The sequence below is a fragment of the Lepisma saccharinum genome, chromosome 12 (assembly GCF_977018435.1).
Source record: "Lepisma saccharinum chromosome 12, izLepSacc3.1, whole genome shotgun sequence".
Taxonomy (NCBI): Eukaryota; Metazoa; Arthropoda; class Insecta; order Zygentoma; family Lepismatidae; genus Lepisma; species Lepisma saccharinum.
Window position 1 is genome coordinate 27,533,413 of NC_139240.1, and position 16,645 is coordinate 27,550,057.

General features: G+C 37.2%; 1 protein-coding gene across 1 annotated transcript in view; it reads left to right on the forward strand.

Moving 5' to 3' along the window:
- LOC145996608 (uncharacterized) overlaps nt 1-13,374 on the forward strand; it is a 336,214-nt gene extending 322,840 nt beyond the window's left edge. Inside the window, exons 8-9 of the mRNA XM_083133185.1 lie at nt 4,735-4,841; nt 10,007-13,374. Of these exons, the coding sequence (XP_082989311.1) occupies nt 4,735-4,841; nt 10,007-12,139 (2,240 nt within the window). The 3' untranslated portion in view covers nt 12,140-13,374. The remainder of the gene's footprint in view (nt 1-4,734; nt 4,842-10,006) is intronic.
- The last annotated feature ends 3,271 nt before the right edge of the window (nt 13,375-16,645 follow it).

The following is a 16,645-nucleotide window of genomic DNA, read 5'->3' on the forward strand; positions in this document are numbered from 1 at the left end:
CCATGAGGGCTTTTTTACAAAAATTCTTGGATTAGAGGGGGTTCCACACTTGAGCAAAAAGCTCATATGGGCATGTTGAGCTAGGTTTAAGTGTAAGCAAATCTGCTGGAGGGGGGCTCTTCCTTTCTTGGGTTTATAATACCACAAATACAACTACTTATTGGAATTTTATTGAATCTTGAATCTCTTATCTGTTTAACATTGGCATAACAACATATCGCGAGGCCCTCCGGTCTTTGAATTTGAAATCTCAATGTAAATCGATACAAAATCTTCAGGCATACATCGGCAAAAGTATGATCAAATTTTAATAATAATAAAACTATGTTATTTAATAATTTCTCTCAACCTAAAAATGTCTTTCTTTGTTTTCCTCGGAGCTGAATTCGCTCACACTTTCTGAATAGTCCAGAATTGAGCCGATGTTCTTTGTGAGTAATATTGCCGACAATCTTTCTTGTAACATGGTCGTTCGGAGGTAGAATTTTTATTACCTTCAACCTGGAAAAGCTTCTTCCTTTCCTCTACATTCAGTGTTCATTGTCGCCTAGTGCAAGCTTAAACGCTCACTTCCGAGTTTCATAAAAACGCATAACACCAACAACAATCATAACTTCGATATAATGAGAAATTATTTTATTCATAGCTTATTTATAAGGGCGTGGAATCTAAAATGAGACGACCACCACTTATTGGAAATACTAAATATTTGACGTAGTCATTCAAATTGTAACATTTAACTAGAATTTAGACTGGGATAACAAAATATTATTATAGTTTTTGCCACAAAAATTAGCCTTCTCCAGCTAATTTTCTCACTTCTATTTATTAATTTTTTGGCACCATGGGACGCAAGGTCCCTGGCGGTCGCTCACCCTTGCCACGCCCCTTCCCAGATAGAACAGAATGCTAGCCTGAAGCAAACTTGCCACGTCAAATAAGAAACTTGTAGCAAGCTCTCCATGGCAAGCTGTGAGCTTGCTGCAAGCTTGCATCCAGCTATCTAGTTACCGTAAATCGAAGATGCTGCAAACTTGCCAATGCGAGCCTTCATCAAGTTTGCTATAACTAAAGCCCCTATCACACGGAACTGGATTTCTAGTAGGAACGCTCTAGTTGGCGCTGGACTGGCTACCCATTTGCTAGTTTTCGCCTCACACGGTACTTGTTATACCGTACTTGTCGATAGTCTTTCGTTCCCATAATGGCGGCTGCGCGAGATGTAAACAACGTATCACTTCACACTTTTAAAATACGATAACTATTCAACCGAGAGGAATATCGCTTCGTGTTAAATGGTTTTAAGTAGAGAAGAACGGCGCTGATAAAATACATACTTTACAACGTTTACTATACACGTATGGAAGAATATTTTAGCTTTTTCAATTGTAAACATGCCTTTCGTGTTGTATGCACTCGGAAGCCACAGACAAAAAAGGCTACTTTACAAACTCACAGAATATCTTCACATGGCCAAACTTTGCTCTGATTGGCTGTTCCACAGAATCTAGTCGAAGAAGTTAGTAGCAATTAGAACATGTCCTATTCCTCAAAACCAGTCAAGCAGTCAGCCAGGCGGCCATGATTACTACCCAGAAAGTCAGTTCATCGCCAACTAGGGCATTCCAACTAGAAATCCAGTTCCGTGTGATAGGGGCTTAACTAAGATTTCGGCAAACACTCACTTGCCGAGAACTTGCATCCAGCTTGCCATATCAAACTTACTTTGACAAGCTATAAACATGCTTTCGTAAGCTGTTTAAGACTGTACTACCCCAACCCAAGATATGGAACCTTCAGTTTCCTCGCTCTGTTGTTAGCTGTCGGAACGCCATATGGCAACTCTTCCTAATAGAAATAGCTCTGGCAATGTCCTAGATCCTCGGCCTCAAAGTTATTAACAGAGCGTTCTATGAGGCGCATGAAACTCTACCTCGGACAGGACTGTGTCTGTCGTTGCCCCAATAACTGTCTTTGTTGCTGTTTCACGGCATGATAGCCTCTTGTCTGCCTCAGTTATTCCCTCTAGGCACTCTGCCAAGTGACCAGATAGTGCAGGAATTTCATCTGTCTTTATTACTTACAGGAGTTCTGCCAAAGGTTGGGTTGACAATATCAATGCTGGATTTTAAGTATTGATATCAAATGAAACGACTATCTGTGAAGGTTACATCAATGATTGATTGATTTGGTTCATATTACTTCGCTTTTCTGACACTTTTGGCTAAGATAAGGATGAGTGATGAAATTGATGAAGAGACACTGCCAGGCCAGGATTCAAACCCGGGGGTCCCTGGTTCCATAGCATGCTGTGCTAACTATTCCACCACGGAGATTGACATGATAATAATTATCACATATGCATAACTTCAATAGGTAGCTAGCAACAACTTTACCCAAAATGGAGGCCACGCAAGTTCCTGCCTTCAACACCAGATGGTGCACTAATCTCTGCTTGGCTCCAATATACCAGAACACACTTGATTGATAAGCGCCAGAGATTAAGGAATTACTACCTTATCTATGTAATATACTGCCTGCGTTGTTTCACCATGGTGACCCACAGTGCAAACAGAACGATCCACCGTCATTTTGACCAGTTGTTTAATTAGCTAGTGAACAGGTCTCACCCATATCTCACAACACACCCACCTTCCTTTCTCTATGGCAATGGCATGAAGCTGGTGAAATGTCAGAGACATTTTCTCATGAATGACACCTTGTTGCTTGTAAACTTTCTATCTTGTAAGGTAAGAGTATAACCAGTGCTTAAAGTGGTTTCAGTCAATAGCGGGAACACCTATCACAAATGAATAAACACGACTCTTCTTCTTCTTCTACCACTGATAGGCTACTACTACTACTAATAATAATATATAATAATAATAATGCATGTTAAAATATAATCATGGTAATTATTATTATTATTATTATTATTATTAGTGTTTCTTGGGGGAAAGAGAGGTTTCGGTATTTTTCAAGTTGATTTGTTGTTATCATTATTTTTTATTGTGTTCATCATAAGAACTACTCTAAATATTGTGGTATGTTCATAAATGATTGTGCACTCATGTAGACACACACACACACACAAACATTTCTTTTGTTAAAATAAAATGTTTTTAGTTTTAATCTCACCTATAAAAAGATGACGTTACGGTGTATCATTGTGTACCACCAGAAAAAAAAAATCACTGATTATTATTATTGCCTCCAAAGTAAATATAAAAACACAAGATCTATCATGTCTGTCATTTCAGAAAATTAGGTTCTCATTTAGATCTTAAACAAATAACACTGACCGAAATATATTATTATTTTCTGAATTTCCAGACCACCACGAACAGGAGACAAATTTAGTACAAGAACTGTCTGTTTTCCTCTTCATCTACTGTTTACAAGAATAAATATAACAAAGGATGGACTTTTGTGTAGTGTAATAAATTAATAAAATAGATATCCAACGTTGCAGCAGGAACCAAGTTCTGGCACCAAACTGATTTGCCAGAATGGAGTTCCAGTGCATTTGAGTTCACTTTCAGCTCGGAGTACAACTGTACCCATGTAACGTTATGATATTAGTATAGGGTGCCAAGAAAATGTTGTAATTATAGATATCGCAAACACAACTCCAACTTGTTACAGAAAGAACCTTATGTACAAAGAGACAAATTGAATGTGGGTAAAAATATTAACTATTATGAAGGTTCATAATAGCTGCATGAAGGTTCATAATAGCTGCATGAAGGTTCATAATAGCTGCATGATTTATGATTGAATGAACTTCTGGTGGTCTATACGTTGTTTTTAACCCATGCTACTATGCCAAGGGTCCTGAGTTTGAAGCCCAGCCAAAGCATTAACTGTCTCTACATCAATTTTAACATATCACCATTCATCCCCGTCTTCGCGATTAGCCAAAAGTGGCAGAAAAACTAAGTAAAATAAACCAACTCAATCGATGTTCTTAAGACAGATTCAATAAATGAAATTCACACTAATTAAGAATGTTGTTATCAATTCGAAATCCTGAAAGAGAAACATATATTTGTGGGAAAAAATGGAAATAAAGGTTTGATGTGGCATGTGGAAGTTAAAAATTAATGTGAACATTCTGTGATCAATATGGTGACTGGTTATTTTCTAGCTGCTTAACATCAGTTTTCTTGGTCCAACTTTTCACTTGCCAATGGTATTTTCAGGAACCATAAGGATGGGTTTCTAATGAAAGCCTACTTGTTTGTTTTGGTTTATTTTACTTATTTATTTCTGGCACTTTTGTCTAACATGAAGATGAGTGATGATATGATGAAATTGATGAAGGGACACTCACAAAGAACTCCCATGTCGATGCTGGGATTCGAACATGGCACCCCTGGTATATAGTAGCCATGCTAACCACCTTGCCATGGTGGTTGGTTTTTAATGTACTTTTTGACATTTACCTTTACAAAACAACAAAGGTTCTTCAATCTGTGTGTATAACATTGCACTGAAGCCTGTCAGTGGTGGTGATACTGACGACCACCCTTTTTCAGTGTTTCTGCTACTAACAATAGTAGAAAATGACGGTAGTGGTAGAACAGGATTCAAGTGGCATTTCACTTTGTCTGATGAAAGCCTACTTCAGTCCTGCCCTTCTTTAGCTAACTCTATAGGAGTAGGGTGTGAAGTGTGTGTAGCTGTCTCTAGAATTTCCTGTTTTGCCCATTTAGCGGGCTTCATATGTTATAGGTGTCGTTGTCTCCAGCCCGCCCCAGCAACAGCCACCCTCTGAGGTCAAGAGGAGGAAGAAGAAGAGGAAGAGGAGGGGAAGGAGAGGGTACCGTGGAGAAGGAGGGGTGAGTACCCAGTGATTTAACCACACACCCCAACATTTCCTCAACCCATCCTAATATTTTTCACAAAGGCTCAAGTTGTCATTTTGGCTCTAAATTTATACATACAACCTCTTAAATACGAATTAACCCTCCCCCCCCCCCAGATGGATAATTCTGGATACACTCATGATCACTAACTACATACTATGATGCATTGCTAGGTTTTTTATATTTTGTTATTTAGCGTTGCTTTTCTGCCACTTTTTGCTAATTACTACTATGAGGATGAGTGATGATATGATGAAATTGATGGACACTCAGAAAGAATTTCAATTCCAAGGCTGGGATTTGAACCTGGAACTCCTCTTGTCATACTATGTCATATGCTAACTACTCTGCCTTAGGGGTTGGCAGTTGGTATAAGGCACTTATCTAAAAAATTTCAAAAGAATCTTTCCATGCAACCAAATGCCTCACATGCAGTGACGGATTAAGGTGGGTGCTATTGATGCTGCAGCATTAGGCCCATGCCTGAAATAGGCCCAGACGAAAACAGACGAGAATTTTCCGAAAGCTGAACAGTTTTCTTTTGCTATATTAACCTGAAAATAAATCTTAGAATGAAATTTGGAGCCCTAATTTCAGATGCCTAGACACAGCGTTACTTATTATACAGTTCTATTATTCTTTGTGCTGTGACATAACTATAACGTCGATGTGTTTATTGTTGCCTGCAGCATCAGGCCCAATTTCGTCTTAATCCGGCCCTGCTCACATGTAGTAATAATAATAACAATAATGATGATGTTTGTTATTAAGAATAATAAGTTGTTAATATTACACAAAGAGGTAAAAAAAGGATGGTATAAAATTAGATATATAATAGCACACATTCATTAGCTATCTTTTTTATTATTTATTTAGTGTCAATTTTCTGTCACTTTTGCCCAGGTTCAATACCTGGTAGAGGCTCATAGTGGTTCAGATCCCACTTGAAACTGTTGGTCCAATCCTTATTAGCCTATTTGTGCATAAAGCGGACGAAATCAAAATACTCAGAACTGAAATAACTTCCTTCATAATCATCAAGAATACCAGAAAAATTTTAAAAGGGGAACCCGTGGCTGATCATTGGTTCACAAAGTTCTCTCTCAAGAAGAACCTGTTAAAGTCATCTTACTCCATCTCTGGCAATAACATCAAAGCAGTATCCTCTCACAAAGATCTAGGCATTGTTCTGGATCAAAAGCTCACATGAGGAACAAATTTTAGGCACAACAAAAAAGGCACTGTCTCTCTTAGGTTTACTGTATCGCTCCACCGTTAGTGATATCTCAGCCCTCACCTTATACTTCAAGTCGTTCATTTCCCCAATAATAGAATACTGCTCTCCCGTCTGGTCCATGGCGTGTCCCACTCAGTTCTCTAGAATAGATTGATTGAGTTGTTGTTTTAAGTCCACTTTATGCACAGAAATGCTAATCGGGACTCGACCTACAGTTTAAAGTGGAATCCGAACCACTGTGCCATGTGCCTCCACCGGGTATTGAACCTGGGATGCCTTGATTACAAGGCAACGATGTCTCTAGAATAGATTTTGTCCTTCACTTTTCCTAGCTATAGTTCGTTACAGGGTTCCCTCTTTACACAATTTTTCATCTCCACATCTCTTGTCTTTTCTAAACCTACATACTGCATATCAGCATCGTTTACGGAATGATTTAAATTATTTATACAAAATTGTCAATGGCAACATTTGCTGCAACACTCTCCTTGTGGAATTCCACTTTTGAGTACATATGTGCACAACATGCAAGACAACCTTATTTTACACAAAAAAAACTAGACTAGAAATTCAAGAAAGATCTCTCTTTTACAGACTTGCCGCACAACATAATGACCTCCCATCAAGTTTCGATATATTTTCCTCCGAGTTTGCCTTTCGCTTTTCTATTAGATGAAATGTTTGTAACTAATATCAAATAGTGCCACCTTCTACTTACTTTTTGTTAATTTTGCTATTCATTTTTGTGTTATTTTCTAATTATTATTATTATTATTTGCTTTTTCATTGTTGACAATTTCAGTGTAAAATGGCCATCTCAGGAATTGTCTCAATAAAAAATAAAGTTAATGTAGGTTATTGTATATGGTACTAACAAAGATACCAGCCAAAGTATTTATTCTAAAAATTGGATGCAAGGGGGAGCATGACCCTCCTGAACCCCCCTGTAGAATCACCAACATTTGTATGTCTGGTTAGAGAAGATAGAGTGAGGTTATGTTGCTCTGGTAATTTATAGAGTTAGTTACAAGAAAGGTAAATTTGGATAGGTTACATATATGAACATAGATTAGGTGCTAGTAAACTTTTATCTTTCAAATTTATAAAGTTACTCTGTGTTCCTAGGGTAACAGCCTGCCTATTAAATCTAATATCATTATCTAGGATGGCCATTTCCTTTGTTAAACTTGACTAGAAAAAAACTATTACTCTCTCTCCTACCCAGAATATACATGCTGTTCACTATCCACATGAACTCCCACCCCCACTTCATATCTTATACCATCCAGACAAATTATGTTGGCATCCTTAATACCATGACACCTTTGTCTGTAGAGGTTACATGTTTAAAGCAGCAGGATTGTACATAGGTATACATTTATAATGAAATTGGATTGATTAATTCCTGACCATAATAAACTTATTTTGTACAAATTGGATCTTTTTAGCCTGACTCAAGTAGTGTCTATATCACAAACATGTGACTAAACTTAAAATCTGCCTACCATCTCGTGGCAAAAATTGGAAACTGTAGGTTGCCTTAGATATAATTAGCTGCATTGGCAATGTGATTGAGTCCTGTTGTCATGCTAGAAAAACACTAAATATGCTGACCAAGGCAGTCTTTATATTCGTAAAACATACTTTACATACGACGTTCCCACCCTATATCACATAAGGACTGACACCTTTGCATGTAGACCCTGTATTGTGTGTATATATAATCTTCCTGTTTGATCTTTCCTTCATTTTAGTTTAGTTCTTAATCTGAAGAAGACCTTGATATAAATGCATAGGCGTGCACACAGGGGGGGGGGGGGGGGGAGGGGGGCAAGGGGGGGGCACATCCACAGATTTTTTCCATGGGGCATATTACCCCTATAATAGTGTTGCGCCCTCAAAAAACACCTCTTGAATTTATCGCATTCCTTCATTCCTATTATAATAATTAATGTAAATTAATATGACTGAAATCAAATTATACATGTGAAAATGTACTTTTAGGTTGACATTCTGTTTCTAAGGGGAGATGTGGCAATCCTTGCCCCCCTTCCTGACGTCCATGTCCTATATTATATTTTCACCTAGAAATTTAGGATAGAGGAATCTTATCGCCATTATTAAAAGATATTATACTCTTAAAGAAAATGAAGTATTTTCAAGCCACTGAAAGTTCAAACCAGGTACAAGGAAAGGGGGTGCAGTGGCGCAACGACAGGGGGGCAGGGGCTATTGGCCCCCATCCTTGGACGGAAATCAATTTTAGGAGGATCAAAATGGAAGTAAAGGGAAGCAAGACTAGCTAATCAAAGAGAGTAGGAGAAAAGGATACTCAAGATGGAATTTGTTTTCACGTCTTTCATGCATTATTTCTTCCAGACGGCCAAGAGCACCTGCAGCGGGGGCACAGAGCTGCAATTGCCCTCTCGATTTCAAACTTTATACAAATAAAAATATGTTTCGTAAAATAGTCTTGCTCGCTTCGCTCGCATCCTCTGCCTGTCTTGCAGTCTTGTCAAGTTCAGAACCATAGCTAGGGGTTGGCAGGAGTTGGCCCTGGACGCTGTACAATCTAAATGAAAAAAATTGTAAAAGAATGCCATGGAGCTCCATTAATATTGCACCATATTAAATCAATATTATTTTCATATTACAAAAATTTGGATCTGAGAATTTGCTCGCAATTTGTTTTCTTAAATCCATTGTAATTTATCAGGGACAGAGGTACTGCTGCTAAACGGATTTATCTTAAATGCATGAAGAATTCTTTCAAGGAAATGGAGCATGCACATTTGAGGAACAATTTATATAATTTTTTCTGTTCTTTTGTTATGGGGCGGGGTGTGTGTGTATGTATGTATGTGTGTGTATGTATGTGTGTGTGTATGTATGTATGTATATATATATATATGGGGTGGGCCAAGATAAACTGAACCCAACCAAGTAATGAACATATGAACTGCAAGGATATTTCATTGTATATTTTTATACAATTAGATTACAGACAGAAGCCTACTAACATGCATTTCTCAGTCTCTACAGGTACTGCTGGAAATGTTGCACAGGGTGGCCCGATGGATCACGTTCAGTGCGACTTGCTGTAACTCGTTCAGTCGGATGTCAGCAATGGCGTTGCGTATGTTCTCTTTCAGTGTGTCAATAGTTCGTGGATTGTTGTCGTACACCTTGCCCTTCAGGTTGCCTATCTGAGCATAAAGTTAATCTATCCAGTTGTGACTTTTATTTGTCTTGTACTCCTTCGTCAGCTGCATTTTTGTGTCTACACTGGTGATTAGCTTTACCTCGAATGTTGCCTTCACACATGTAGGTTTACCCCTCCCTGTGCCTTTCCCTCTCTCCGTTCAAGGTCAATATGCGTCATTCACAGGTCCCTATGTTGAAAACTAAATATTATTATTATTGCGTGTTGCTACATCAAATATGTTCTCCCATGTCGGGTTTGGTTTATCTTGACCCACCCAGTATATGGGGGTGTGTATATACACACACATCGATGCAATAAAAGTTAAACAGTGAAATAAAATTCCGACTGAAGTTTCATCAAGGCTTTTGCCCCCCCTCCCCTAATCAGAGGGTCTGTGCACACCTATGTATAAATGGTGTACACAAAGTGTCTGATACATTTCAATTATTAATAAATTCGAAACTAATCAAGATACAAATAAACTGCTATCTATCTATCATTGCCACTAGTTAATTTGTAACTTCATTAGTTTTGAATTTATTAATAATTGAAATATGTCAGACACTTTGTGTACACCAAAATAAGGGATCTTTTTTCTATTTGACTTTCTTTGTGGATAAAGCTGGTATTTGTATATTAGTATACACTAACTGTATATAACTATAATCTTGTAATCTATCTTGTTTACCTTTGCAGCTGACTGACGATGGATCAGAGTTGTCCAGTTCCGAGGCAGGTGAGCTTGAAGAGAAGGAAGCGTGCGCCATGAGCCTTAGCCAATCAGAATATTCACAGGTTTCGCCCCCGGCTGACGATGGTGCCACGGAGAGTGACTTGTCACTGAGAAGTGCCCCTGATGACCAGCGGCAACACATAGAACCTCCGGCGGTAGGGGGTGTTCAGCCAGGAGAACCAGAAGTGACGTACAAATCAGATATTCATGTACAACTTGCACCAGCCACCTCAGGCGACAAGGGAGAAGAACAAGCATATCAGGACACCACGTTGCAACCATCGCAATACCTCAAGCAAGAACAGAACATAAGCATAGAACCAGCTGCCCCTATCGAATACGTACAGAAGTTAGCATCGTATTTTGATAATAAGGTACCTGTGGGTGATGTGGAAACAGATAGGGACGTATGCTCAAGTAACCAATCTATAAGTAATAGAGGTGATGTTACTTCTGAAGCTACAGCACCAGAGGGCTCTGATGAAGAGGTTACAACATTGACATCAACGCAAGAACCACCCGTTCCTCCACCTCGAAGAAAGTTCAAACGTAAAAAATCCATAGACCGTCCTCCAACGCCTGGAGAGTTATCGGGAACAGACGGGGCAAGTAGCCAGGATAGCGGAAGCAGCAATGGTACAGTAAGTGTCGATGATGACTCGCTGGAGCTCCTACCAGAGATGGAGACATCGCAAGAAGTTAATGTTCTTGAAGAAGATGACGATGTTATCTTCACTGGGAAAGGAAAGCAAGCATTGACCCGCACTGTCATCTTGGAGGAGGAGGAAGAAGAAGAAGATGGCAGGAAATCAGAAGATCAATCAGTGGAAGCAGAGCTGCCTAATGCACCAGAAAGTGGTCCTGATGCAAGCGTAGGACCATCAGAATGTTCAAGCTCAAACCAACAAGCCTCTCTGACAACAGTGAAAGAGCCAACAGCTGTTGAGAAGGAACCAACAGTTATCAAACCTTCAGTTGCCAAACCTGTTGAGCAAATGATTGCAGAAGAAGTTAATGTTGTTGAGGAGAAGCAGGTCACCCTTACGTCATCTCCTGACCCCAGCACATTGGAGGAGAGCGTGACCGTGTCTGCCGAAGATGAGAGGAAAGAATGGGAGATTAGGAAAGTGGCAGAGCCTCTCGCACACCATCTTTCTGAAGAAATCCTGAAAGAAGCTGTGCAGAAAGCTACCACTCTTCCTTCCAGACCAATAACAACAGCTGTCACTACATGGCTCAAGAGTCAGCCTCTTGAAGAAGCACTGCCTTTGCCTCCCCAAGAGGGATCTGACTCAGGGAACAGCTCAGAAGGGGAAGAAGAAGAAGAGGACAAAGAAGACACCACCGGTCCAAAAAACGTGCAACGCAACCCTTTGCCTGCACCATCCAGTAGCCTTTTAGATGTCGAGGAACGTTTGGTAGTTGTAGACTGTGATGGTCCAGAAAAAAGGGTTGGTTCCGTTTCTGAAAGTTTGTGGTGTGAAGATCTTCCGGAAGGGAGTGTGGGTGGGGAGTGGGATGAAATGGGAACATTTGTAAGTGTGGACATGGTCATGGCTGAGTCACCTCTGGAAAAGCCAGCCATGTATGATCCGCTCAAATTCTCAAAATATTACCAGTTAGGGGTGTCTACGGAGGAGGCAGAGTCTGCAAGTGGTGCTCAGGTTCACGAGATAGATACGGATGTATCCGAATGTGGTTCAGAAGATGTAGAGCTAATACCACGTAGGTACGGGCCTCCACACAAGGTGGCAGAGGAAGAAAATGGGTTATCGTTATCAGTGGAGTTAATGCATTTGAAGGACAGTCAACAGACGAACTGGAACTTGGAACAGAAAAGCAGCGAGAAGAAACAGCGTACCAACGTGGAAGTTTACAGGTCTGTGTACGGTGAGCGTCGGTGCGATGCTGCAAATGACAGTGGTGTTCAGTCGGAGGATTCCGGCGACGAGGTCATTTTCGCCAAACCTCCTGTTCGTTTTGCGAGGTCAAGCACGGTGCGTAAAGCCACATTAAGCGACATTTCACCCGCCATTATCCGGCAGTTGAAAGGGGATGGGCCTTTCCCCTGTGGTATCTGCTGCATAATCCAATGAGAGTAAGTGTGGAGTCAAGTTTCAGTTCCTTTGTTTGCATGTCTCTTATGGAGAACTGATCAGTTTGTATTTACAAAGTTGTTGTACTTGTAGCATCATCAGTTGTTTCACAAAGTAAAAGTTGAAATAATTTCAGTGCAATTCAGAGATGATGGTACTTCGACTGCCTTATACTATAACATGGAACTCCATGGGAATAGTGAAGATGCTGATTAAAAGGACTCAGTGGTTACAAAATGCAAACAGTAAGTATAAGAAGAAATTTAATCTGACCAGCCATGTTATACGCCACAGGAAATTGCAAAATAATTTTGTTCCTGCCTTTAACATTTAAACTTCAGTCTCTTGACAAATTTAATTTGTAACATCTCGACATGTTTACAGTTTCATTTTGCTTGAGGTAAGCAAATACTGCAAATCTTTGTAAAATGCTGTTGTGATGAAAATCAGCACATTTGGAAACACTGCCTGCATATCGTTAATATTCACTGTGTCTGAGAATAAGAGCTTTCAGCTGTACAACAATTATGGTAACTTTGAAAAAACTGTTTTGCACTCTTTGTTTAATAGTACCATGTTATCTTTGTTACCAATGTTTTCAGTATGAAAGTTATTATTACATTTGTTATATATGAATATTAATGTTGGAGAATTAGATTGTGTGGCCTAAGGGTTGTGTTATTGCTACACAGAGGAAAAGAAATATTGTTGTTGGGTTAAGAGTATGAATAAATTATAACTCTGGTTTCTGAACATCAACAATGTTCTAACCCCTGTCATTAGCACAGTTTCTCTACAAGAGCAGTCAAAGAATTTCGTCAGATTTTTTGTATTTCTCTCGTCCATTTCAAACCTTTCTGTGATTCTCTTCAAATCAAGTTCTCAAAATGAAAAAAAAAACAGCATATGAAATGATGCAATTCAATAATTTATCATATTTTTTATTGCTGCAAATAATAAAACTTCAAAGGATAAAAAAGCTAAAGTTATTGTATGTAATAATGGCTGTATGTTGTTTGGGATGAGATAATCTTGTCATAATGCATGAAACTCTGCTTATGATAACTTAAAACTTATGCAAATAATTTTTTTTGCAGTAGAAAATATTGGATATTGTTTGTACTTTATGGACCTTCATGGTCTCAAAATACATGCACAAACACTAACAAGGCACACAAATTGTACAATATTCAGTAATTCTAATCATATGGGATAGCAAAGATGGTGGACAACTACACACAGATGTTGCTGATATTTGGGGTTGTAGAGTCTCTACAGTACAAATTCATCATGTAACTGTGAGATAAATACATTGCAAAACCCTTTAAGATAAAGATCACAGAAATATATATCTACAAATGGACCATAGCATTTCCATTCTACTCAGTGTAAAAAAAAAAGTTCCATTATCTGATAGTCACTTTCGCTTAAAAAAAATTGAGCAAAGATTGATATTCACTGTTTTATTCATTTGTTCATACCAGCAGAGAGCATTTTTACTATTTGGTTATATTTTCAGAGCATAATAGGAAAGTGGAATTGTTGATACACAAACACAGAAAGTAAACTTGTGATTTCTGGAGAAAGGCAAATCTTTAAACTCCCATTAAATGATAAAGGGCAAAATAAACTATATTCATGAACGACATTAATCACAAGAATAAATTATTGTAATATAAACATCAGATGATCTGTAAAATGTGCACCCTTGCCCGTATTGTTAATAAAATCAATCCTGTTAATCTTGGAATTTCATGTCTTAAAATCAAGCCATGTTCATTATCATACACTATATATTTTAGTCAAAGACAAATCACAAGTTGAATGTATAATATTCTAAAAGGAAGGTTTAAACATGATTACAACGATGACTGGGGAAAATAATCACATTTATAAGCCACTAAGAAATTTCACGAACTTTCATTCATAGTTCAGAATAATTTTTCATACATTTTCGTGCCTGATGCAATAATAACTCCTGAAATGAAACACCTATGACTTTATGATAGGATTGTATACGTAAAAATTAAAGACATTGAAAATATATGTGAAAACTGAATTCTGCTTGAAGAATGTAGTTTTTACTGACAAATTTGTTGTGAGAAATTTGCATTGTGTCACTGATAGATTTCAATATGAAATATTTGTTTTGAAAATACATTGTGTACATGAAAAGAATATTCATGTATTAAGAATTTGTTTTGGTGTGTGGATATTAGTTATTACACAGGACAGTTTATAGTCTATCACTGAGATTGGTAGTATAATAATATATTAATGAAAAATATTGAAAATGAATAATCAAACCCCAAAAGAATCAAGAATAAAAATGTAACTTTTGAAGTTTTTAAAAACGACTTGGATCAACAACTCTAATTCTGCAATATCCGAGTCCCAAAACACATAACTTCAAAATTCAATTTATTTAAGGTTAATATTTAGATTAGATTTCTACGCAGGTTTGTCCAATGACATGCCTAGGAGTTGTAGGATTGATGTGCAAACAATGCAATGTAAATTATGTGCTTCAGCTTAACGCCAAGTAAATTATGATAGATAAGTTCCAGAAAATTGCGTATGTAATCAGAATGTTAAATATCATAATCATCATCATAGTTGCCTTAGGATTATCAAATAGTGATTGAAGATAATAATAAAAATTGTTATTTGATTCTTGTAGATGCATCGAAGGCTTCACCAGACTACAAGTAAATTTACACTAAATGCTTTCATTTTAGTTCATTATCTCATTTGCACATTTATCTGTACATCTTATTTGATTATTGGCTATATTTTTTGTTATATTTATTACAATATATTTATGTTTATGTCCATTGCATTTCCACAAGGTAATGGATTTTCTTGTTAATTCCGTGTTGTGAATTGATGACACAGTGTGTATCTGTTGTACTTAATCCGGTGGAACTTTTCAATATTTAACTATATGGTTATAACTTTGGAGTGTCAGATTGTATAACATATTAAGGCAGCTTCTAAAATGATTTTTGCAGAGGAAATGTATGGTATGGCAGCTGGATACATGAGTTTTTCCTTGTTTTATCAATGGATAAGGAAAATCCAAAAAGTACAAATCGAGTTACTACATCTTTCAACTACATTTCCCAAAATTATATTTGATCTTGCCGAGCAAGATATATTTGTGAGTTGTATAAATTTTTGTTAGCAACAGCATGAGTATAAAGTTTACCATTTAAACAAAACCAGTTGTTAATGCTCAAATTTCAAAATATGATATGTTTTCTTCATATATGACTAAAATTCCACTTGGGATAAATTTGAAAACACGTTCTAATCTCTTGATATTCTCGAATATTTTGGTTATGAATTTCTTGTTTGTTTAGGTAATAATTTTACTGCTGGTCTACTATGATTTACACAGTACAGCCCATCTTGATTTCAAACAAGTGGTAACATACGAATAATAAGTATGTACAAAATATTAATTAATTCAAATTTCAAAATCATACAAATGCTAAAGTGTTTGTCATCATTTCCAGGTTTTCTGTTCTTATTGTTATTAACTTGTGTAGAGTTATTTAACTTTTTTAATGTCAGTGTCAACACAGTGATGAATTTGACTGATTTTTCTAATATATATAAAAAAAATAATCCGTCTGTCACACCATATCTTGCTCGTAAACTTTCAAAGAGAAGAATTTATTATTTTTGTCAAATGTATTTTTAATTGCAGGCTAACTCATTACAAATAAATATATAACATGAAATCAGACAACAAGTCTAAGATGAGTCACAACATACAATGTAGAAATGATTGAGAAGTTCAGTGTCGTTTAATACTGAATTCTAAATGCAATACTTCCATGTTTTTTGAGGTCAACTTGATTCCTATTCTTTGAAGCATTTGCATTAGTTTTGATATATTTGTGTTCTTAACACGCCTTGAAACACTTTGCCGTTATTACTGCACAAGAAGGTACAAGGCTGAATGCTCTGTCAGTATATGAAAGTATTAGATGAGACCTCCAGTGATAATAATGAACATTCAACCTTTTATCTTAAATAGTGTTCCTTGGGAAGACGTATGTGAACTGTTCAACAAATTTGTATGAATGTCACAACATTTTTACAAGTTTGTACAAAACAACAGGGTGTGTGGTATATCAGTTGAAGACTATCCCAGGTTTTCCTAACTTGTCAAGCATATATAAAAAGAGTATGTATACATATATCTATATACACACGAAAAAACCTTTTTGTTAAAAGGTATTGTTTGTTGTTAAGAATGCATGAGTTTTTTGTCCATTTGAGAAAATTTTTATGCTCCGATTTTTGTGTTTTTTAATGTTAACGTATTTTGGAAGGTGTTAATGGCATTGTTGCAATTGTTAATTAATATTGTATATTAGTGTTTTAAGGAAGAAAGATGGCAAGCCTTAGATTTTCACTGCTAACCTATTTAAGGAAAAAAGACTCTGGTTTCTCAGTTGGGGAATAACAACTTTATAAATATAAGAGAGAACAATG